The 23186-nt window shown below is 40.4% G+C and overlaps 1 protein-coding gene across 4 annotated transcripts in view; it reads right to left on the reverse strand.

Annotated features, from left to right (window-relative positions):
- ESRP2 (epithelial splicing regulatory protein 2) overlaps positions 1 to 23186 on the reverse strand; it is a 52033-nt gene that overhangs the window by 25801 nt on the left and 3046 nt on the right. The window contains exons 2-5 of one of the 4 annotated variants that reach the window (XM_074583186.1): positions 23068 to 23153; positions 22019 to 22146; positions 20016 to 20168; positions 18974 to 19102 (exon numbers count right to left, since the gene is read on the reverse strand). In XM_074583186.1, coding sequence (XP_074439287.1) covers positions 18974 to 19102; positions 20016 to 20150 — 264 coding nt within the window. In that variant the 5' untranslated portion in view covers positions 20151 to 20168; positions 22019 to 22146; positions 23068 to 23153. Of the gene's footprint in view, positions 1 to 18973; positions 19103 to 20015; positions 21130 to 22018; positions 22210 to 23067; positions 23154 to 23186 lie in introns of those variants that run through there. The other 3 variants (XM_074583184.1, XM_074583185.1, XM_074583187.1) reach the window with 3 other exon arrangements.

Below are 23186 nucleotides of genomic sequence, written 5' to 3' on the forward strand. Positions count from 1 at the left end.
TAAGAAGATAGAATAATTCAGCATTTTGTAATAGCTTTTGAAAAACCATAAAGGATAACAGATGTAGGCTTCTGATAAAGGCAGGCAAAGAAACTATACGCCTTTGTAGAATAGAAAATAAGAACCCAGCAGTATGACAAAGAGAACAGTTAGGACAATACGGCAGAATCATTATTTTGAGTTATGAATTATGGTATTATAATTATAATATTCAAAAGCTGGAATAATTGTAATATATGCTATGAAATATTTGAAAGTAAAAAAAAAAAAACAAAAAACACCAAACACTTTCAAGATGAACCACAACATTGATTTTGCAATAGCCTTTCTTCACCTATGACATCTTTAACCTCAGTTATATCCTTAACATTTGTTTGGTTTTTTTTAATTTGAACTCCAGAAAGAAAAAGGCTACCTATCAGGACTGACTAATGTTTCAATAGTTATATGCTAAGAATGGCCAAATAAATTGTGGCCTAATACCTTCAAAAGTGAAATTATAATCAAGTCGCAGCCAAGCCAATCAAAGTTCTTGGTAGAGATACAGTGTTAAAAACACTAGATAAAATTATTCCCTAGCTGTTGGATGGACTACCCCCAGCAGGTTAATTCTCCAGAGGAAACGGTTCTATCTGTCTTGTTTTCCATCCTTATACAACAGTTTCTAGCCTTTTATTACTCCATACCAATGTTAAATTCCCTGCTCATAATAGCTGACTATTGCATTATAGTACCTACATGTATCAAATCAGTAAATAGTAGCTTGTTAGCTAACTTTCAAGGGGACAAATATAATTATTCTGGGCTTCTCTCTTGATGCTACTCCCTCCCAGGAAAGCATCACCTCACAAACAAAGCAATAATTAACATCATGATGCAGTAGCCACCCACTACTTTAAGCAATAGCTTGCAACTCCAAAACAACCACCCCCAAAAGCAAATTACAAGTTGACTTGAAACTCAATCTCTTTATGCTGTCTTTTAACCTGTGTATGGGGGGAAAAGAGGGCTGGTTTGTTTTATCATCAACACATGTGACACTTTACATAGTTACAGTCTCTGTTCAGAAAAGCTGATGTCTCTAACTATCTGACCCCACATCTACACATTATTCACTGTGTGAACAAATGTTGCAGCATCTGTGTCCCAAAGGTAAGGCTCCATGAGGGAGAAATCATGTATTGAAGGTGATTTTGCAGGAGCAGAGACACGACTACCCAGGCTTTACTTCAAAATAACTGCACACATCCAATTCAGGCCCTTTTCTAGACTTGGACAGGTAACCAGCGTTCCACTACCATCAAATGCTGTAGTAGTGGCTACTACATATCGAGACAGAGAACTAAGGGGCAAAGCTGGGTATAGAGAGGCACTTACATCAGCATCTCATATAAATTGTTTAATTTCCAGATATATACACACACACACATATATGTAATGAAGTTATTTAATATCAAACAGAAGATACTTGAAACTTTTAAGAAGGGTGAAAAAGAAATCCTTCCCAAAAATCCCTTTACAATGCAATTCTTTGCACACTACCAAAACCACACAGAAACAGCCCAGGTTTTGCTGCTACCACAAGTTGAGGTCTTAAAGAACGTGAGGCTATAAAGCAAGTCACTGTTTAAGGATGATTTAAAGTCAGAAAATTGAGATCTGAGAGTGCTCAAAGTATTTCAGCTCATGTGTAAACACCAGACAAAAGAAAATTCCAGAGGACTCAAAAGGAACCACTTCAGAAATGCAATTCTGGGGACTGCCACTATCATAGGCGAGCAACAAATATTCTCACCACAATAACAGACAAGAGGAGAATTGTGTTCTTACTGAACGCAGAACCTTATTACTTTCTGTTTTAACTTCTGGGCACAATAAAGAGCAAATATTTGTAAAAAGGGATTGGAAATGGCGATAGGAATTAGCCTCCAGAAGGTGCACAGGGATTCTTGCCAAAAGGAAGCAGAGCCTTACTGATGAACAGTAATAAAACACTCCCCAAACCTTCAACTTTGTACCCTGTGCTTCTGAAGATGCACAAGGGCCTATATAAAGAGTGCAATTAGGGAGCAACTTTGATCATATACAAGAAAAAAAATCCAACATAGACAATTTGAGGGAAGCAGCAAATTGCAGAATCACAGAATGGCGGGGGTTGGAAGGGACCTCTGGAGATCATCCAGTCCAACCCCCTACCAGAGCAGGGTCACCCACAGCAGGTGGCACAGGAACGCGTCCAGGAGGATTTCGAACGTCTCCAGAGACAGAGACTCCACCACTTCTCCGGGCAGCCTGTGCCAGGGCTCTGCCAACCTCACAGCAAAGAGGTTCCTCCTCATGTTGAGAGGGAACTTCCTATGCTCAAGTTTGTGCCCGTTACCCCTTGTCCTGTCCCTGGGCACCACTGAAAAGAGCCTGGCCCCATCCTCCTGACACCCACCCTTTAAGTGTTCATAAGCATTGATAAGATCCCCCCTCAGTCGTCTTTTTTCCAGACTGAAGAGACCCAAATCCCTCAGCCTTTCTTCATCAGAGAGGTGTTCCAGTCCCCTCAGCATCTTGGTAGCCCTTTGCTGTCCCCTCTCCAGCAGTTCCCTGTCCTTCTTGAACCGGGGAGCCCAGAACTGAACACAGCACTCCAGATGCTGCCTCCCCAGGGCAGAGCAGAGGGGGAGGATGACCTCCCTCCACCTGCTGGCCACACTCTTCTTGATGCCCCCCAGGATGCCACTGGCCTTCTTGGCCACAAGGGCCCATTGCTGGCTCATGGTCACCCTGTTATCCACCAGGACTCCCAGGTCTCCTTCCACAGAGCTGCTCTCCAGCAGGTCAGCCCCCAACCTGTCCTGGTGCAGGGGGTTGTTCCTCCCCAGGTGCAGCACCCTACACTTGCCCTTGTTGAATTTCATAAGGTTTCTCTCCACCCAACTCTCCAGCCTGTCCAGGTCTCTCTGTATGGCGGCACAGCCTTCTGCTGTGTCAGCCACCCCCCCCAGCTTTGTGTCATCAGCAAACTTGCTGAGGGTGCACTCTATCCCTTCATCCGGGTCATTGATGAATGTATTGAACAGGACTGGACCCAGTACTGACCCCTGGGGAACACCACTTGTCACTGACCTCCAACTAGACTCTGTGCCCCTAATCACAACCCTCTGAGCTCTGTCTTTCAGCCAGTTTTCAGTCCACCCCACTGTCCATTCATCCAACCCACACTTCCTAAGCTTCCCTTTGAGGATGCTGTGGGAGACCGTGTCGAACGCCTTGCTGAAGTCAAGGTAGACAACATCCACTGCCCTCCCCTCACCTATCCATCCAGCCGTGCCACCATAGAAGGCTATCAGATTAGTCAGACATGATTTCCCCTTGGTGAATCCATGTTGACTACTTCTGGTAGCTTTCTTTTCCTCCACATGCCTTGAGATGACGCCCAGGATGAGCTGTTCCATCATTTTTCCAGGGATGGAGGTGAGGCTGACCAGCCTGTAGATCCCCGGTTCCTCCTTCTTGCCCTTTTTGAAGACTGGGGTGACACTGGCTTTCCTCCAGTCCTCAGGCACATCACCTGTTCTCCAGGACCTTTCAAAGGTGATGGAGAGCAGCCCAGCAATGACTTCCACCAGCTCCCTCAGCACTCTCGGGTGCATCCCATTGGGACCCATGGACTTGTGGATATCCAATTGACTTAATTGATCTCTCACTTGATCATCCTCAACCAAGGGGAAGTATTCCTTCATCCAGGCTTTCCCTGTTACTTTCTCCAAAGTCTGAGACTCCTGAGGGCTGGACCGAGCAGTAAAGACCAAAGCAAAGAAGGCATTCAGTAATTCCGCCTTCTACGCATCCTGTCACCATGGCTCCTGTCTCATTCAACAGCGGGCCTACAATTTCTCTAGTTTTCCTTTTGCCTCCAATATACTTGAAGAAGCCCTTCCTGTTGAGCTTGACATCCCTTGCCAGGTTTAATTCCAAGGAGGCCTTGGCTCTCCTCGTTTCTTCCCTGCATACAAATGTATGCAGCCTCCTGCTTTACAAATAAAATGTAAGAACTGTAGTTCAAAAAGCCTTCACCACGTTAGAAAACAAAAGGAGAAAAATGTTTGGACAAGGGAAGAATTACTCAGGCAAAATGGTGTAAGTCAAGTTGGTAAAAATCAAGACTATTGCACTGAAATAGTCACTTTTTTTTCAGATGGTGCTTCCCGTACAACATACGGCTGAAAAGACAGATACACGGCACAATTATTTTCAGAAGCCCCTGCTGAGAAAGAGATCAAGAAGAATGAAATATTACGTAAGGACACTGATAAGCCCAATACTCCAAGTGTACTGAAGTTCAAAGAAGGCATGAGATGCAGCATTTGTTTTCATTTTTAACCGAGCCTAAGTATTTTTACTGCGTATTTATTAAATGTCAGTGATAATATCCAACATTGCAAACTCCCTTCCAATGGGACAATCGACATGGCAAAACAATTCTCAATTTTCTTACTAGAGGCCAGCAGCTTAAAGTGCCTCAGATGAAATGCCACAATGTTGGCAGGCCTTGCTGAGTGCTTATTTAGAAACTTCTATTTTAAAAACAGCCTTTTTCAAACTTTGGGGTGTACTGCTCCAAAAGAGGGCAAAAGGAGTGTGGGAAGAATAGTCAGAAGACATAAGCAATCCTTCCTATCCAAAACAGCTTAGCTATAGCATGGGTTAACTGAGGAGAAGAATGGGGTAGCAGGGTGTGAATGGGAAGATTTGCCTAGGAGAAAAGCATGGGGCAAAACAGCAAGCACAACATTGCCACAGAGGAACAACAGATATTTGAGATTAGCCTGAACTGGCTTCTTTCACCTACGTGAGATGTCTCCAAATTCTGGAAAGGTTAAGTATGAAAAGCATAGCTGTGGACCAGCTCTTGGCACTATAGATTACATTGAACCCTTAAGTCTTTCAGGTAATAGATACAGCCTATCGCACGTATCAAAAAGAGTTAAAGCAACCAGCACAGATGTGTTTATAAAGCCACATTGAAATATAAGTTAAGCAATTCAATGTTCCCATGGAAAAGTCATCTTCAGCCTCCTTTTTCGCACTATGACTTTCAGGCAGCATCTCAAAAAACAACCTTGAGCCAGCACACACCCAAATGCAGCAAGCTAAGGACAAGTTAAGACCAGTGCCAGATTTACATTACATTTTTCTGCCTCACATGTTGAACAACCTGTCCACAGCTCTGTCATTTCCTAAATTCCATCCCCATCTCCTTCACTCCACCAATAAAAACCATCTCAGCTATTTACCTCCTGTCATTTATCTTCATGCTGCCCTCCATAGCACTCCCCCACTTCAGCATGCAAAGCCGCCCCACCTCAAGACTTCCTCCACCCTATGTTTCCCCTGTTAATCTACTCATTTCATAGCAACAGGGTTATACAGAGTGTTAATTACCACTGCTTGCAACCAGCCCTCATTCCGACTGCAAGAACCACAGTGCATTGGCATCACCCTCCACCCTTTGTTGCTTATTCCACCAGCTCAGTCTCTAATAGAGTTCTGGCGAACCACTCCATATTTAAAGGAACATGTTCAATAATTCAATACCAAGATTAAAAACTGAACAGAGAGAAGGAAGAATGAAACAAGCTGCTCTGCACATTTACCTCCATGAAACCTAAAACAGTTCTTAGAGAAAAGGTGTCGAGAGGGAAAGATAGAGTTTGAGCACCAGTTCGAAAAACTGGCTAAACAGGATTTTGGTCCTGGAGCTGAGAGTACAAAGAGAGCGAAGAGCCATGTTTAGCCAGCAGCAAAGCTGGACGAAAGCCAGCATGAGCCACACTGCTGCGTTTTCTGCAAATGAATCCCAAGTGGCTGAAATGACACAGCCCCCTTCGTGTTGCCTTAACTTTAACTGAAAAAAGCCGTGGATCCTAGAGAAACAAGAAGATTCCTCATTAAGCTCTTTCTATAGTTACGATGCACAAAGCACTAAAATAAGCCTCTGGCTATTTGGATATTCCCATTTCCCTAACTAAAAATAGCTCTCATCCTTGAGAAAGGCCACTGCATCTGCATGTATCCATGCCAGCATGGTCACGAAATAGTGAGACAATCCAGTTGCAGAATGCATCCAAGCTGTCAACTGAACCAACTGTTCTAAAACACCAAGATACTCTGGGGGATTCTGTCTTTAATTCACCTCTGAGAAATAACAGAAAATTTGGCTGCTTCTTAGTCATCAGCCCTCCAGCAGCTCCTTCAGAATTAAAAGCATCCTTGCAATTTCACCAGGTCTGGAACATTATGCTAAAGCAGAACATAAAAGGCCAGAAAGAAGCTTAGCTTATAGTACACACTTCAGCTAGACATGCACCTGTTCCCAAGTAGAAAGATGAGTTATTAGATTTATCAATATTCTTTGCACAAAGAATGGTCCTCATGCTGTGGGGACCTGGGTTTGAAATCAGTGGTATTGACAGGCATGTTACTAAATTTCCCAGAGAAAACAAATTGGTGATTACACATAAATACATTATCAAGTTTCTGCCAAATTAGCATATCAAAAAGTACTCATTTTGACTTCTCTGCCATCTTTAGACTTAGGTGGAAGGACAAATCCACCCAGTCCAGTCAAATATTAAGACACAATGATGATACTTGATTTGAGATAGACCTGTCAAAAAAAATTTGAACAGGCTTAGCATTCTAGATCAGTCTTACGCAAAAAACCAAACAAACAAACCCACCAAAACACCCAAAAACAACAACAAAAAAACACTGCACCACAAAACCCACAACTTATTCAGCAGTGACATCTTTTGGTCACTATTAAAAGGAAAACTTTCAGGAATAACTTAGAAGAGAAGTTATTTTGGCTCATCTAGGCTCGTATATTCCAATATATTCCCTTGAGCTTAAAGAACTCATATTAGTAATACGTAACTGTCCTAGAGAAAGTGAAAATATACTGCACAGAGCTGTAAAACACACTGTTTGAGATGAAAACAGTCTTATCCGAGACACAAAGGTGAAGTGCCTACATCTCTTTTGCTCAAACTTGGAAATTTAGCTACATGTGGGGTTTTTTTCATATTCATTTTAAGAAATCAAGAATAAGTTTCCACTCTGGCCAGTGCACATCTCCACGTGAAGCAGAAGCTAGAGATCTATTTTAGATCTCTTCTGTAAATTATTTTACCTACATAAGAGATGTTCTCTGGTAGTGCATTATTAGGAAAAAAGGTGAAGGACAGCATAGAAACCATTACAGGCAGGCAGCTCTAATATACAGAGAGATATATATATCTCTCTCTGTGTGTACACATACATATATTTATGTATAGAAATATATATGACTCAAATTATAATATTAAAAATCTCATCAGATCAGTTGAACTTTCATGTTTGCATGTCTAAAAATTCAGACTTTCTAAATTCATAAAGTTATTTCTAAATTTCAATTCACTATATTTCTCATTTTAAGTCCTGAAATTTGTTAAATTTTATGAGCGCAATGAAGTTTAAGAACTACAGCTTGTAGTCTATCAGACAGATTATTAAATAAGATTTACCAAAACAAGTCAATAATACTATAAGATCTATAGACTCACCCATATACAGCAGTCTTTCATGTTGTAGAAACCAACTGAAGTAGCAACCATACAAAGCACTTGTTTTTCAATCCAGAAATATCAGAGTACACTCATGCATACTCTCAGACTTTGCCAAATACTTCACATATGCTACCATTTTGCAACAAATATCACATATGCATTCTTTAAAATAGTGTACGATATCCAGTCTTACTTGTGTTTAAAAAAAAAGTCATCATTACTTAGACACTACTGTAAGTCACATTAGAGCTTTAGACTGTCTTTTAGGCCTTTGGTGTGGGTCATTCTTTACTTGTAGCATACAGCATGTAACAATGACCTGTCTTCTTTCAGGTAAGAGAAGCATGGGAAACAAATGACAATCCCCCAAAAAGTCTCTCTGAAGATTCTCTACAACGAGTCCTGCTTCAACAGGCAAAGATATTGCAGTTCTCGCCTCAAAGCCTGATTTTATGGAATGTCCTCTACGATTTATTACCAGAGAACACCCAAAATCAATTATATAGTTGCAGGTGTGGTTCCTGAAAGGAGATCTCCAGTGGTTGAATGCTGCAACAGGCTACCCAGAGAAGCTGCAGAGTCTCCATCCTTGGAGGTATTCAAGACCCAACTGGGTAATCGCCTTGGCAGGCTGCTCTGGTTGACCCTACTTTCAGGGATTGCACTAGACAACATCTATAGGTCCCTTCCAGCCTCAGCTACTGTGTGATTCTCCGATCTCTTTGGACTCTCTCTGTTTTGCCTACTCCGCAGCTACACTAAAAGCCACGAAAACATAAGTAAAATTGGAGTACCACTGAGAAAACAAATGCCCAGCAATCCTGAAGTCTCCCTTAAGACTTAAAGGCTCTAATACCATGGGTTTGGTATACAAAGCTTGAATACACACAACATACCATGACATGTCAACTTTGGGAAATATTTTCACTTGGACTTTGTGCCTCAGACCCTACACTCATGAGGGTTTCACATTTATTTACAATACTCTCCATGGGCAGTTTTCTTCTCCTTCACTCTTCAAACCCTGGTGATAACGTCAGCCTTATCCATGCAATGGAGGAATTTAAAGCATGTCAATACTACTGGGAGGTGCACAGACTGAATTTCAGCAGTATTTACAAGTATGATAACCCTTTATCGTGCTAGGTAACTTTTTAAACAGAGAATCCTATAGTAAGCCCTTGCCTTTGTTCATCTGCTAACTGCTATTCCACATGGCTGATAATGGATACGTGGTGACCTTGTACTGAAATTGCTGTATGGAAGAAAAAAAAAAAAAAAGAAAAAAAAAGAGAGAGAGTGTAAACCACAAGCTGCAGCTAACCTTTTTTTCCCCCCCTTCTAGCAAAACAGGAAAAATTACTGCATTTAGATACTATTCAGACATAAACATGAAAAATAAATTGACCCTTGGTTTTATTTCTTTGCAGGGGAAACTTGCAGATGATGACAGAGGCAGCCCAGGTCCACTCACTAGAAATGTTCAAAACCAATATTGCTGGTTTGATTTCTCCAATTAAGAGGAAAGCAATTTTTTGCTCTACTGAACACTAATGCCCAAGATTATTTAGTGGCTGAAGACTAGCCTGGACAAAAGCACGGTTTTCATTTTCAGCATGCCACAGACAATATCACTGTGCTCAGTATGACCAGTCTAGTTACATTGCACCTTATGCCTATTAAGGTATATAAACTGTATTAAGTAACTGAGTGAGTAATCAGTCAGAATGGCCACCGTAAACATACTCAAGGGACAGAGATATGTATATATTACCTAAAACTAGTCAGAGTTTCCATCCAGCTTTGGAATTTGTAAGTGTAAGAGCAGGTTTGCTCTCCTTAGCATCAAGGAGATGCAGGATGTGGCACTGAGCTTCAAATACTGTAGACTGTCTTCTCCTCAAGTGTATTATGTTGCTTCTAACTACCTACTACTCTCGTCATTTTGTATTCTCTCCTGAATAGAGGTCCAAAACCAGCAAACCAGGTACCACACATCCTGTTCCTGTTCCAAAACAGTTTCATCTGTACCAGGTGTCTGTGTAGACATAAACTCATACTGTTGCCTTTCTCATAGAAAGAAACTAATTATTTTCCACCCATGGCATGAACTAACAAAGGTAACAGAGTTAAGGTCTCAACTATCCCATGCTAAAATTCCAAACATCACAAATCTTCAAAAGAAGAAGTAGTTAAAGAATACAGAATTATATTTTTAAAGTTATTTAAGATATCCACTTTTATTTTTTACTTTGTTGGGAGGATGAAGTTCCAGGAAGTAACACTACCCTGTCCTCATCCTCATCACACAAGTCACGACAGAGTTCTCAAGCCAGGAAGGCACACAGCCTACATGTACCTCTTATAATGACTGCAAGAGTTCAAGGGAGAAAAGTGGAAGATACTCTTTGAGTTTATCACATCCTTCCATTCAACAAAACACAGAAAAGTACTTTAAAACTCATCATACTCCTTCAGAATTACATAGAGGGACTGGAAACTTTAAGCTTAGGTGAGGGTAGCCTACAGCTAATTTTCTGCATAAAAATAGCTTTGTTCAGCATGGTTCAGCAACAGGTAGAATATGAAAGACAGAGGCGGAGCACCAGTTGTCATGCTCTGTCTGTCCAGTGACAGTCTGTAGAGCCTAGAAAACAGACCATCGTGACAGGACCGTGATGAACTGTCTTAAGTGTGAAACTTCCACATTATTTGTTTGGCTCATTTTAATTAGGCTTGTGTCTTTTTGTGACAAAGTAAACAATAGCTAACTAAAAGTTTTAATTTTTCCTACGAAAGAATGCAAAAATCTAACCTTCTGCCAAGAGAAAGATCTGTCCAAGCCATGCCACTTGAGCATTTTATGACCATTTTTGATTAATTATTTCTTAGATGGAAGTTTGGAACACCAGATTATTTGCATGCTTTCCAGCTATGGTATCTACAGCATCTAATTCAGGTAATGCATTAAGCATAAAAGGCAAGACCAGAGTTCAGGCCATTTAAATGTCACAGCAATCAGGTCACAGTTTTTATCTTCAAAAGCACAATCTTTTTTAATAAGAGAGTGTTGAAATATGCAGAGTACTCCACAAATAAGCTACCTGGAGTTAGCCTTCTGTAAGATAAAGCACCTCAGTCCAGCAACCTAAGAATTTCAGTTCTGAACTTACTTTACTACTATATTATGTGTCGGGAAACTGATAAATAAGGACACAGTTACCAAGATAAAAAGAGTTTTTACCTTTAAATAAACCTGCGTGAGAGGGGCCACTAGCTATCAAAACCAACCAAGTAATACAAAAAAGATACATATCTCGCAGAACACCTTAGCATTTGTTAGCATAGGTTGTTCGTGAGTCTGTCTTTAAGCAAAAGGAAACTCTGATTATTAGTAATGCAAAAAATCCATACTCTGTCAACCTTTTACCTACATTTTGAGCAGGATTACAATGGTGCCTCACACTCCTCACAGGCTGCTTGCTATCAGCTCAAGCTCAACTCACAGAGCAAGTCATTACAGCCTGAAAGACACGGCTGAACATACTTTCCAAACTCTAGGTTTTAATTAATGCCGTGACTGCAGTATTTCCTAAAGTCTTGATTTAAGCACAAGCTCTCTCTCACAGTGTTCTATACCTCCCCCACTCCCACTTACCTCTGTTTCAAGGACAAACTTTCATTAGCAATGTGATCTTTAGCACTGCCTCTATTGACTGTAATGCACGGTCCTGCTCTATTTACTCAACACTACCTCATTGTTTGTAGGGCAAGCTTAACTAGTTGTAGGAGAATAGCCAATACCTGCAAAATTAAAGCATTTTTGTCTATTGGGTTGTTTTTCAGGTCGTTTTTGTTTTGTTTTTCTATTGGGTAGTTTTTCAGGTTGTTTTTGTAGTAATATCCAGGGAAAGTAAAAGGAAGAGGAGACATAAAAAGAAAGAAGACATACCTATTATCCACAATTCATTTTCCTTCAAGATTCTTTCATGCTCCTGCCTCTCCTTTAAACTTATACCATAACAATAGCACAGGCATGGAATAACAGCCTTGAGATCCATGCAGCATCTTGCTTATATAAGAATCCATCTGATTCTTGCTCAAACCCTTATAAATATCAGCAAAAAAAAAAAAAACAAAACAACCAAACACCAAACTTTTATAAACTGGCTCTAGTCTGCCTCAGAAATGGGGAGTTTTCCCTTTCTTGTTTAACATGCTTTCACAAAAATATAAAGGAGAAGCGGAAGTAGATCCCTAAGCCGGTTTGCCTTTAATCTCTGAAATTTTAAAGTCACAGATTAGGGCAGCAATCCAAAGCATCATGAATTGATTATGTCTGATAAATGGAAAAATGAGAGTAAGAAAGTATCAGTAAGATTTTAGCAGTTTTTAACTAAGATCAGAATTTACACTGGGCCTTCCAAGGGATTTAGACCTGCCCAATACAGAACAAGGACTATAATAGTGACATTACTTAGATGTTGCTTCCTTTTAGAGAACTACATCCTCTCTTTCAGGTAGCTTCTTGTTTCTAAAGTGAGATTTGATATGAGCTGCCTGTAATATGAAGCAAGTCACACAGCTTCTTGTGATCAATTCTCAGTGCCTGAGGTTTATAGGAAGAGAGGGTTGATTTATATTTTCTTTTGTTTCTTTAAGCATACCACAAAAGCAGCAGTTTTCTTCTCCTGTGCTTCATGTTTACATGGTGCCATTTCACATGCTTTACAACAAGCAAAAGTTCATCCTGTAACAGTTTAATTCTGCTGTAAGAAATAACATTGGCTAATACACTTGAGTAATCAACCAATGAAGCGAACCCCAAAGCTCTGTCGTAATCATATTCTTGTGACTGCTATGTATTTTCCAATTCTCAAGCTCACGCTTCCCCCTCCAATCCAATAGTTATTTGATTCAAGAGGTTTGATGTGTTAAACACTGTTTTGTGTCTCTCTCCAGCTGCAAAGGACTCCTGAATTAACTTTCAGGTACACAGCTACAATAAGATCTACTTACAAAGCAAAACCTCCACAGTGGTTTTTGCATTTTATTTTACAACTTGTATACTGTAGCTCTACTTTACTCTTGGTGCAATTTACTGCAACAGAATTACTTATCAGGAAAGTAATTCCGCCATAATTTCTGTAAAGAAGGTTAATTTCACACATTGCCAACATTGACACAATTCGTTATGATGTTAAAGCATGCTTTCTTTGAATTTCTCTAGAATTAGAGCCAGAGAACTGAAACACTGCTAATTACGTTTTGATTTCAATTCAGTAAGAATAAAAACACAATTCAGAGACTGTCCTAGAGTTCTAGTAACAAAACATTTTCTTCTCAGCTAACAGGTGTCCAAAATGGTCACAGGAGCCAAGTTTTTGTGAAAGAGAAAACAACTGTTTCTTAATCTTAAAATTAAGTTTCTTTCCAATATTTTAGCGCTAACACGATAACCATTTCTCAACACTTTTTGCCCTCTCTGCCCACTGCAGCTCCACAAGGTAGCAGGGGGAAAGAAAAACTAAAGTATTTTTAAATGGAAGTTTGGGAGAAGTGGCAGGATTGGTGAGGGGTTTTTTTGTTGTTTCGTCATTCATCATGTGGCGAGCATTTAAATTTCAATTCCCGATACCTTTTGCATAATATTTATCTTCTAACTCACATCTACCCTCACAACATCTGGATTTAATGAACAAAGGACAGATCAGTAAAGCAGCTGTTTATAAACAAAGCAAGAACAGGGCTATTGTATAGAAATATACTGGAGTAAAGTGTGAACAGTTTAAAGAACATCAACACAGATTTACCAGAGCAAAGCACTGAAAAATGGTTTGTAGAGCAAACGTAACATTCAGTACCTTCTTAGGACACACACATTAAGTTGCCTTTCAGAGTATCAATATTTTCCTCCTTTCTTGAAATTAGGCTGTAGCTAACAGAAATCAATCACGAAGGAAAACAACAACACGATCTCTGCAGTTTTTATGCAAAGCATCAACTATTAAGAAGAAAAAAAAGCTTTTCCAGAGCAGACAGGAGATGGCAGACAGGAATGTGAGGAAGAGGGAGAATTACTGTTTATATTTCTAATTAAGAGACATAAAAGTTCTGATTTTAACCATAGAAATTATAGAAGAGGGCTGATATTATGCTGCTAAAAAAGAAAAAAAAAAATCTTCTCCAATCAGCATTTTTAGTTTTGGCCACAACACTGCTTTGCTAGCAATATCAATTCCAGCATCTATGCGTCACCCTTAAACCTAACTGTTCAGCAAAGAAGTGCTGCAACACGTTGACAGAAATGTTGCCCTTGTTTGGCAGCACTTAGCTACCCAAGACCTTCTGCATGTAACTTAAGGGTGGGTTGTTTTGTTGTTTTTTTTTTAAAAAAGAAAAAAAAAATTCAGGTAAACCAACACGTAAATGCAAGAACTGTGCAACCCTTTCAAAAGCTGTGACAAGAACCAGGGCTGTTTGCAAGGGCATGTAGCAATAGGACGAGGGGCAATGGTTTTAAACTAGAGCAGGGTAGGTTTAGATTAGACATGAGGAAGAAGTTCTTTACAATGATGGTGTTGAAACACTGGCCCAGGTTGCCCAGAGAGGTGGTGGAGGCCCCATCCCTGGAGACATTCAAGGCCAGGCTTGATGAGGCTCTGAGCAACTTGATCTAGTTAAAGGTGTCCCTGCTTCCTGCAGGGGGGTTGGACTAGATGGCCTTTAAAGGTCCCTTCCAACTCAACACATTCTATGATTCTAGAATTCTATGAAAATGGTACCGGGGAAGAGGGAAACAGTAGAGGTTTGCAGACAATCCAGAATACCCACACAGCTTTCTAGACTGCTTCCATGTTAACATGTAACAGTAGAAGTACTACATGTATACTTACTGTCAAAACGGTAGACTATAAATCCTTTATTCCTCGTCCACTTTTGAAAACCCTGACAATAGCTTATTAATACATTTCTAGTGACCTTTTCAGTAGATGCTTACAGCAAGCTAGAGGAAAGAATTTCAAAGTCTTTGAGGATCATGTAATCCAGCAATCTTTGTATTAAAAGGCTTCCACCCTACGTTTTACTGTCTTCCAATGACTTTAAAAAAAGCTGCAAGTACAATTTCAAGAGAAATTCAAGTATTCAGATAGAGCATCAGAGCTGCGAGAACATCCAAATGTGCTAGCGACAAAGTTTTCAAACACTGCACAACATCACACTGTGTGAAAACAGGCATTTCAAGCTATCCTGGACAGGTCATAATAAACTTTGTTTTTCTATATATGCTAATCTGCCCAGGCTTAGTAAGAGACTTAATATTACTGTTTAACTTCACCAGGAGAAGCAGCAGCATCTGCTATCATGAAAAGTCTACTCAGGCTCATTCTCAAACCACTGGGCCTCATTATTCACTTCTAATCAATACTGGCACTTTGACTTTTAAGAGAAGAAGATAGCCCAGCTAGCCGAGACTACCACATTGTTATGCTTGCAAAGAAAAGAATATGCAGCTTTAGACAAATTCCAATATATTCCAATATTGGGTATCAAACATAATTTAACCAATGCTCTTCTAAGTTTAAATGGAAATAGGGAGCTACTAGATGCTAATATATAGTAAGAGCCCTGCATAAGGCTACATGCACACAGGATACTCAGCCCTCCTGCTAAGAGCAGGATTTTATCACTTACCTGATAGGTAAGTGGTAGGACAACCTGAAGGCCAGCTTGTGTCTGCCAGGAAACCCTCATCACTCCCTGCTGATACCCAACCAAGGCCACAGTTTCACAATACAAACTGCTTCGTGGCCAACCTGTCTTAAAACCTTTCTCTCCTTTCACCCACACTGCTTGTTCATACCTTGGTGCTATGACTGCCCTCAGAAAAACTGCATCATCTGCCACACCATACATCAGACAGAACTGCTCCAAACCAAAACTGCTTTTAACTCAAAACAGCGCCCTGCTCCAGTTTAATATGCAGCCCCAAACACTTTCGTACTGGCAGAATGCAGGAGAGGGAGGTCCACATAGCAGAAAGGTGCCACTAAAAAGTTTTCATACAACTGCAGCTTGAGAACATGATGCGGGGGCAGAAACACCTTAGGCTGGTATCGCCATCAAACATGTTGGATCATGAAAATACAACCAAAGGGTGTAGTTTCATGGGACGTGAGCTTGGACAGCAAAGCAGCTTAGACGTTCCCACCCTACCTGCTCATTTCAGTGATCCTGTTTACAGCACAGCTTCACAAGGAGTTTCACTGACACAACAAAAAGATGGCAAAGGATGGTGCAGGGGCAAGAAAGAAGCTGGCTTCACTGCTGAAGCCAAATCTTGTGAAACTACATCCTGAGTAGTTGTTGTGGAAAGAACAACCTGCTCAGTAATACTTGCCAAAGGTTTGCCAAACACCTGCTCCAAAACTTCAGAACTCAGACCCAGTAAATATTCCAAAATACAGACTCTGTTAGGAGTTTTATTGAGGTGATACAGTCATCAGATAATCTGAAGTTGGAAGACCAACGACGAGACCAAAAAAACCAAAAAATCACCCTGCATTTTCAGGCTTTTTTCTGCAGTCTGAAGGTTCAGAGACATATTAAGAAAAATATTCAAAAAAAATCATTTATCGAAAATGAAGGTGTGACAGCTGGCAAGCAAGCCAAGAAAACTTTCTGCTAGCACTTCTGAAGAAGAGGCTGCAGAACAAGTTTCTCTTAAAAAAAAAAAAAAAAAGTTGTAACCGGTTTATCAGGTTAGAGGAATTCACTGGTTCTTCTGCCTCTCCCCCGACCCATTTGTTTCCCAATGCTCAGCTAACGATCTCTTGCTGAATTTGTTGATACGTGAGAAAATAAATTGCACCTGCAGCTCAGCTGGATGATCAATAGGCACCCAAACATGCTTTAGAGAACTGCTCATTTGCTATCACCTGATGAAGTGCCAACCCATGAGTATTTTCAATTTGTGCATAGTTTAGGAGGGGGGGGAGAGAAGGCCCAGCTTTCCCCTTCTATATTTAAGAATACGAATCGAATCTATCATTGATGTATTGAATTCAATGTACAATGCCATGAAAGATCAGCAAGCCTACAACACTCTTTCAAACAATTTTTTAATACTTAAATGTCAGTCCATAGATGAAATTTGGATGCTTTCAACAGGTCCAAAAGCAGACCCAGCTCTCATGAGAATCTCTCCTTTTTTATGTATATCGTTCAAAGTAAGATGGTAATTACAGCTAAATACTGCAGACAGCTCTCCAAAATTATTAGCTGCTCTTAGACTTATTCTTTGTCAGGGAGACATGCAAATATTGCCTTGCACAAGGAAAGGAATATGTCTTAAGGCAAGTCATGCTGATTCAGCCAGGTTTTCTGTATGGGAGGGATTAAGAAATCCACAACACTTTCAACTTAGTATTCGATCTTTAACTTAGAACCCCCATGGCTAGAATCAGAGAAGCACATGAAGATCTCAGCTACATCATCAAATTTTCTACCACAATCCAAGCAGGGTGTGGAAAGCTAATTTCACATACTCTATAACACTATCTCAAATCAAGGTACAAGTCTGCTTCCTTTTCCTCCTCCTTTTCAAATAACCACTTCACCCACCTGTGCTTTTGCTAATCAAAACACTTAAATGAGGGAAAAAAAATAATTCTGTATGTGTTGACAAATACCTGATTCATCCTTTAAATACATGATACAGTTAAAATATTTAATGGACTTATAGTCAAAAATGCAGAAAAGGATCTACTATTAAAGAATATGGAATTTTGCTTTTTGCCACCATTGCAAGTGGGAGGATGAATTAATTCTCTCCTAACTCCCATGGAGTCAGGACACATGGAGGGGAGGGGAAGGGAGACAAGCTTAGGTAAAATGTGTTCCAAAAGACCTGGAACTGGCCACATCACAACTGACATCCAACAATTAACAGCAAAATCATTATTTAGTTGCACAGATATGCCAAACAAAAAGGGAAAAGAAATTGTTGTTTTTCAAGAGTCTCTACCCACCTACACACAAAGGTAGTACTTCCTTTTATTTGCTAAAGCAGACCCACCTACAGTGCAATTTACGGCAATAAGATACAATCTCTCATAAAGTATTGAGTATAATTAAAGTGTGTCTGTTATAAAGGTAAACAGAGTGTACTGGGCTAAACTGTTCCAGATGTCTTTAGTGCAAGATCTGGGACAAGATCAAACCTGCAGCTGCACATTTTCTCAGGGGTTATTTTGAAGCTAAAAAAAAAAAAAAAAAATTTAAATCACCTTTTGGTCTTGGACTCTAGCAAAACTAGTGCTAGTAGAATAAATGCCATCTGCAGCTAATATTAACAGATTTTAAGACACATAAAAGTTACACGTTTCTGTTTTCAAAGATACTCACTCCAGAGTGAAGTGTTAACCATTTGGTATCAAAGAGGGTTAGGAGCCAGTCTGCCAAGTTATCTGTGTCACCAGAAGTTACAGCAACATGAACCTGTTTTACTGCCTAAGCAAGTTTCTTGCTGAAACACACCTACGAATGATTCAGACAAGGTGTGGAAAGCCAGTTTTATATGTTACACAAAAATGCACTATTGTATTTTTCCATTCAAGCACATTTTGTATATAGAAAAGATAGTGAAAGAAAGCAAACTTTCAGGAACTGCATATGTATACACTATTTGCATTAAATTTTTTTAGGTAACTTAGGACCTCTTGAACTACAAAGATCATACAAATTTATAGATTTACTCTCTCAATGTGATATTAAGTGAGCCAAAGAGCAAAATACAGAAATCATAGAAAAAAACATAATCACTTTATAATCCACTAAACTAATTAAGCTTATCTGCAAAAGAGCAATACGCAACAAGCACAACTGATGCTTTATGAACACATAGTTTTGAAGAGTTCAACTAACTTCCAAGAATAACCAGTGAGAAAAAGGTTTTAAATACATATTGTTGTGGTGGACCTGTAGATTAAAACATACCATGTAAATTTTGCAAGTTTGATTAGCACTGCTAAATTGAGTAGTGCTCTTATCATCCTACTTTTTTTAAGGTTTGAGTAAGAGAAATCTGGAATAAAAGTAGACCCATTAAAATAATCTGAAAGCCAGACCTTCCAAGGACTAGGGCATCAGCTCAAATATTCTGGTATTGCACATAACTGTTTCAGAATTATATGGTTCCCATTTCAAGTGGTTCAGGTCTCTTTTGGGTTAGCTTTAAAATAAGCACAAAAACTTGCTAGTGAGTTCAAAGTAAAAGGCAAAATTAAAGTCTATTCATTTTATCAAACCAATTGAATCTCGTCCACAGGCTTCACCCTGAATAGCCCCTGATCCCATGAGCAGCACCTCACCTGTTGAAGAACCCGGTCCAGTGGCTCAGCTTTGCCCAATCCCTCTGGTGTTAAGCCACTCACTTCACGACACTGGTCACTTAAGTCCAAATTCTCTGCTTTCACCAGGGATTTGTGTAGTGTCCCTACCTAAAAACATTTAAGAAATGACGGACAAAAGTGAGAAACAATGGAACTGGCTCTTTCTAACAATACGTTCAGACTGCAGAAAAATCAGAAAGGTGCAGCATCACGGTCCCGATAACAATTGCAATGAGAAAAAGCATTTGTCGATTTCACAAATCGAAACCTTTTGCCTCGGTTTCTTGCCCTCCCGCCCAGGAGAGCCACGCTCTCTGCTTCGGTGAATGGGAGCCGGGTTTCATGGGACGCCTTGGGCAGTTAGCACCGATTTTTGGGGGAGTTGTTAATTGCAAAGGGAAGATCACATAATGTTAAGTCAGCTTCCTGAGTCTATTCATGAAATTGATAGTCATGTTTGTTTTATCAAAGCCCTCCATCTCTAGGGGGCTCTTGTTTAGGATAGGGCTTTTGAAAAAAATAAAAATAGGGCCTATTTTCAGATTAGCCTAAAAATTAAAGGAAGTCAATATTCTCTTAAAGGTTATCCAAATATTGGCTTAAAAAGAAAAAAAAAAAGGCTCCCGCAGCAGACCACAAAGGGTCCAACGGTTACCCTGAGAGCTTCCACGAAAGCACGCACATTTGGAGCCTTCTGAGGGCAGCGTTTTGTTTTAAAGCTCCCAAAGTCCATGGACATCTTCGAATTTGAAGCTACAGATGTTTTAACGGGCACGGGGGTGGAAGCGACCAAACTTTCTTTAAAAAGTTCCTTCTTCCCTTAAAACGGCAGAAAAAGGAGCTTCTCGAGTGAGGACCCCGATGAGTGAATGACCCCCGGGCACGGGGGCCCGCTCCCTCCCCTCCCCACGGTGCATTTGTGAAATGAACAAACGGCTCCGGGGAGGCGGCGAGCGGCCGGGCGAGCCTGCTCGCCCTGCGCCCGGGGAACGCGCCCTCGGACCGGGTGTCGAAGCCATACCTTCTTGCTGGGTAGATCCACAACTTGCCACACCAAGAGAATTAGTTCCCTCTCATCCGAACCCAGTTTAGCCCCATATGCACCAGCTGTTGCCCCAAACAACACCACCAAAGAGTCACTGTGCGAAGCCGTCATGACCACAGGGGGAAACAACTACAATCAAAAGCAGAGGTCAAAAAAAAAGAGAGAAAAAAAAAGAAAAAAAGACAGACACACAAACAAACAAAAAAAAGAACAAAAAATTCCCACAAGGCTCACCCCCTACCTCCAAGTGATCAAAGGGGAAAGGAGCGAACAAGGAGTCACAATATCAAGAGGAGAAAAAGAGCTATTTAGGAGGGAAGGGTGTTTGAGACAAAAAAAAAATGGAGAAAGCTCGCATCTCTACCTGTTCCCGGTGATCTTCTTCCCGGGGCTGATTGGGAGGTGAAATTAGCACGCTGTGGGTTTCTTTCCCTCTGACATCATGGCAGAAGCCCAGCCTGGGCTTGGGCTTTTTTTTTTTTTCTCTCTCTCTTTTTTTTTTTTTTTTTTTCCTTTTCCTTCCCCTTCCCCTCTCCTGAGTTACCTGCCCCCGGTGCTACTCATGTGACTCTAGTCAATCTCCCAGAGGGACAAGGCCATTGGGCCCTTGGAAAAGGTGTAGGAGGGACGGAGGGAGAATCAACGCCTGGCTGATCTGGCCTGATTGGTTTTTGAGGGAGATCAGAGGAAAACTCCCTTTCTCTCTCTGTCTCTAATTCTGCCTGCAGGAAGTGCCTCTACCTGCTTTCAGTTTTGCGGGATCCCGCTCGGCGCTGGGCGCGGGCAATGAGCGCTCCGGCTGCGCGCCCGTGGAGACGCGCGGCCGCCTGCCGCCCCTCGCCCGGCCTAAGCGGGGACTTGGGAGTTTATCTGGGGCTCTCTCCACTCAGAGACGGCCCCCACCCCCTTTTTTTTTTTTGGAAATCTGAAGAATATACATGTACAGTTGCTAAAACACAATCTATGACTTATCTTCGTGATGCACAAAAGTCTTCACCTGCTTCTAATTAATTGTCTTTTGTGAACGTTGCTGTGTATGTATTGAGCTGCCAACATTAACGTATAATGAAAGTGTAGTATTACTCAGGATTTTAAGTGATATTACAAGCAGAAACTACCTTGCATTTTAGGCCCTATTCTGCATATGGGTCCTAGTAAAATGGTTTGGTTTTGAGAAAGGGTGTATCTATGATGTTTTGCAAAATAGAAATATGAAGCCCTGTACTTTCTACCCTGTAACTGCTCCATAAAGAACTACCTCCTGGGCATTAACTGCAGTCCAAGATTGGCAGTTTTTCTCTCTACCTCTTTTCTTTTCACAGGTGAGATTCTACAATGGGAAAACACCACCTAGTTTAGCTACTATAAAAATACTCCTCTAAGCATTTTGCCTTGATGGAAGCAACAGTAACATTTGTAACATCAGGGGCTGAGACAATTTTTGGAGACATTGTCAAATTCAAATTTATTTTAAAGCAGAAATGAAAATCAAAAAGCCTCTAAACTGTTTAGACCATGTTATTATTTTTCCTATCGCCACCACTGACGAGTTACTCATGATTTTTAAAGGCCAAATGCTGCAAGTTAGTCTAGTAATATTTTTTCTTTTGCTTAATTAAATCTTCAGTTTGTACTTCAATATTAGTTTTGTGTTGAAATACAGTTTTCACTGAATGAAAAATGGTGCTGCTATTTAGCTACTGATGTCTATCACAGGAAAATGCAGAGCTGGTCATTTAACTATGAATATCTGATGGGTTTAAATATTAACATCACATTTTCTCTTCTTCTTTTAATATGCTAATTTTGTAATTGGTTAATTATAGCAGTTACTATAGACCTCCTTCAGGTCTATAACCGATTCACATGCTAGCACCACCACCAAGACTATTTCCATTCATTTCAATGAAAGTAAACTACAGTTCAAGAATGCTGTCTCATGTGAATTATCTTAGAATTGATATATTGCAAGTATTTACCTGGAAGAAGCCATGCAGAGAGCTTTGCGGTGCACAGGTGTATCTCACTGAACATTACCAGAGAGATGCTAAATGCCTCTCAGCTGCTGTCTCTGCTGCTCACATGTGCAGCCGCCTGAAAAGCAGTTCTGAAGACAGATCATTGTTGCAGAAAGGGCAAATTCCCAAACGCTCAGACATGAAAACTTTAACTGTAACATATATATATATACAGAAAATGTTTTTAGCAGTATGTTTTCTGTCATTGCTGAATTTACACAACAGCTATATCTTCCTCTGTCAATACCTGTCTAGAAGTCCTTTGCAGAATAAAACCCCATTCATATTCCTTTTGGTTAGTTATATCCTTTGAATATAGTGGTAACGAAGCAGCATAACAGCCTGTTCATTGTGTATGGGATGATTTTATCCCTTAAATTCATAATAAGAACCATAAAAAATACATTGACTTCAAGCATGAGAACTGTTCCTCCTATGCCAACCTATTCCTGCCCTCACAAATACACATACATCATGGGGGTAACGGGGGGGAGGCAGTGTCTGTGCACGTAAATGCAAACACAGATTCTACCTGGAGCTACCAGTCTGTTACAATTTAGCTGCCTTCACGAGGGTGCCACTTCAGAGGCCTATTATGAAACTACTTCATACAAAATGGGATTATAATTAGCAGATTTCTATAGAAGATCATACACATGATATGTTTTTGCTCACAAGCTTCAGTGAATTGTCACAGAGAACGCCAATGTCTTTTGTAACTGTCTTTTAGGATTAGGATTTCAGACATTTTCAAGTATCAGACTATGCAATTGTTTTCCCATTTACCTTCTATCCACAACCCTCCATCTCTCTGCATGCAACTCTGAATTATACCAATTTCTGAAATGCTACTGATCTAAAAAAATTAAAGGAATGACATTGCACGTTTCTACTGAGCAGCAACAGGATCCGCTTCCTGAAACAACATGTGGGACAAGCCCTTGTACACTGACCATTAGCAAAGTTAATTTGTAACTAAGATCTTGCTGAAATAAAGAGTTACTGCTCACCTTTAGCTTTAATCCTGGCAGGCGTATTTATAGAGGTTTGTTCTTGTTTGTAGGCTCCATACAAGGATAATGTCTCATAAATGTAACTGGGTGGAGAATAGAAGTTTTAAAGATGGACA

Source organism: Larus michahellis, chromosome 4 (assembly GCF_964199755.1).
Source record: "Larus michahellis chromosome 4, bLarMic1.1, whole genome shotgun sequence".
NCBI lineage: Eukaryota > Metazoa > Chordata > Aves > Charadriiformes > Laridae > Larus > Larus michahellis.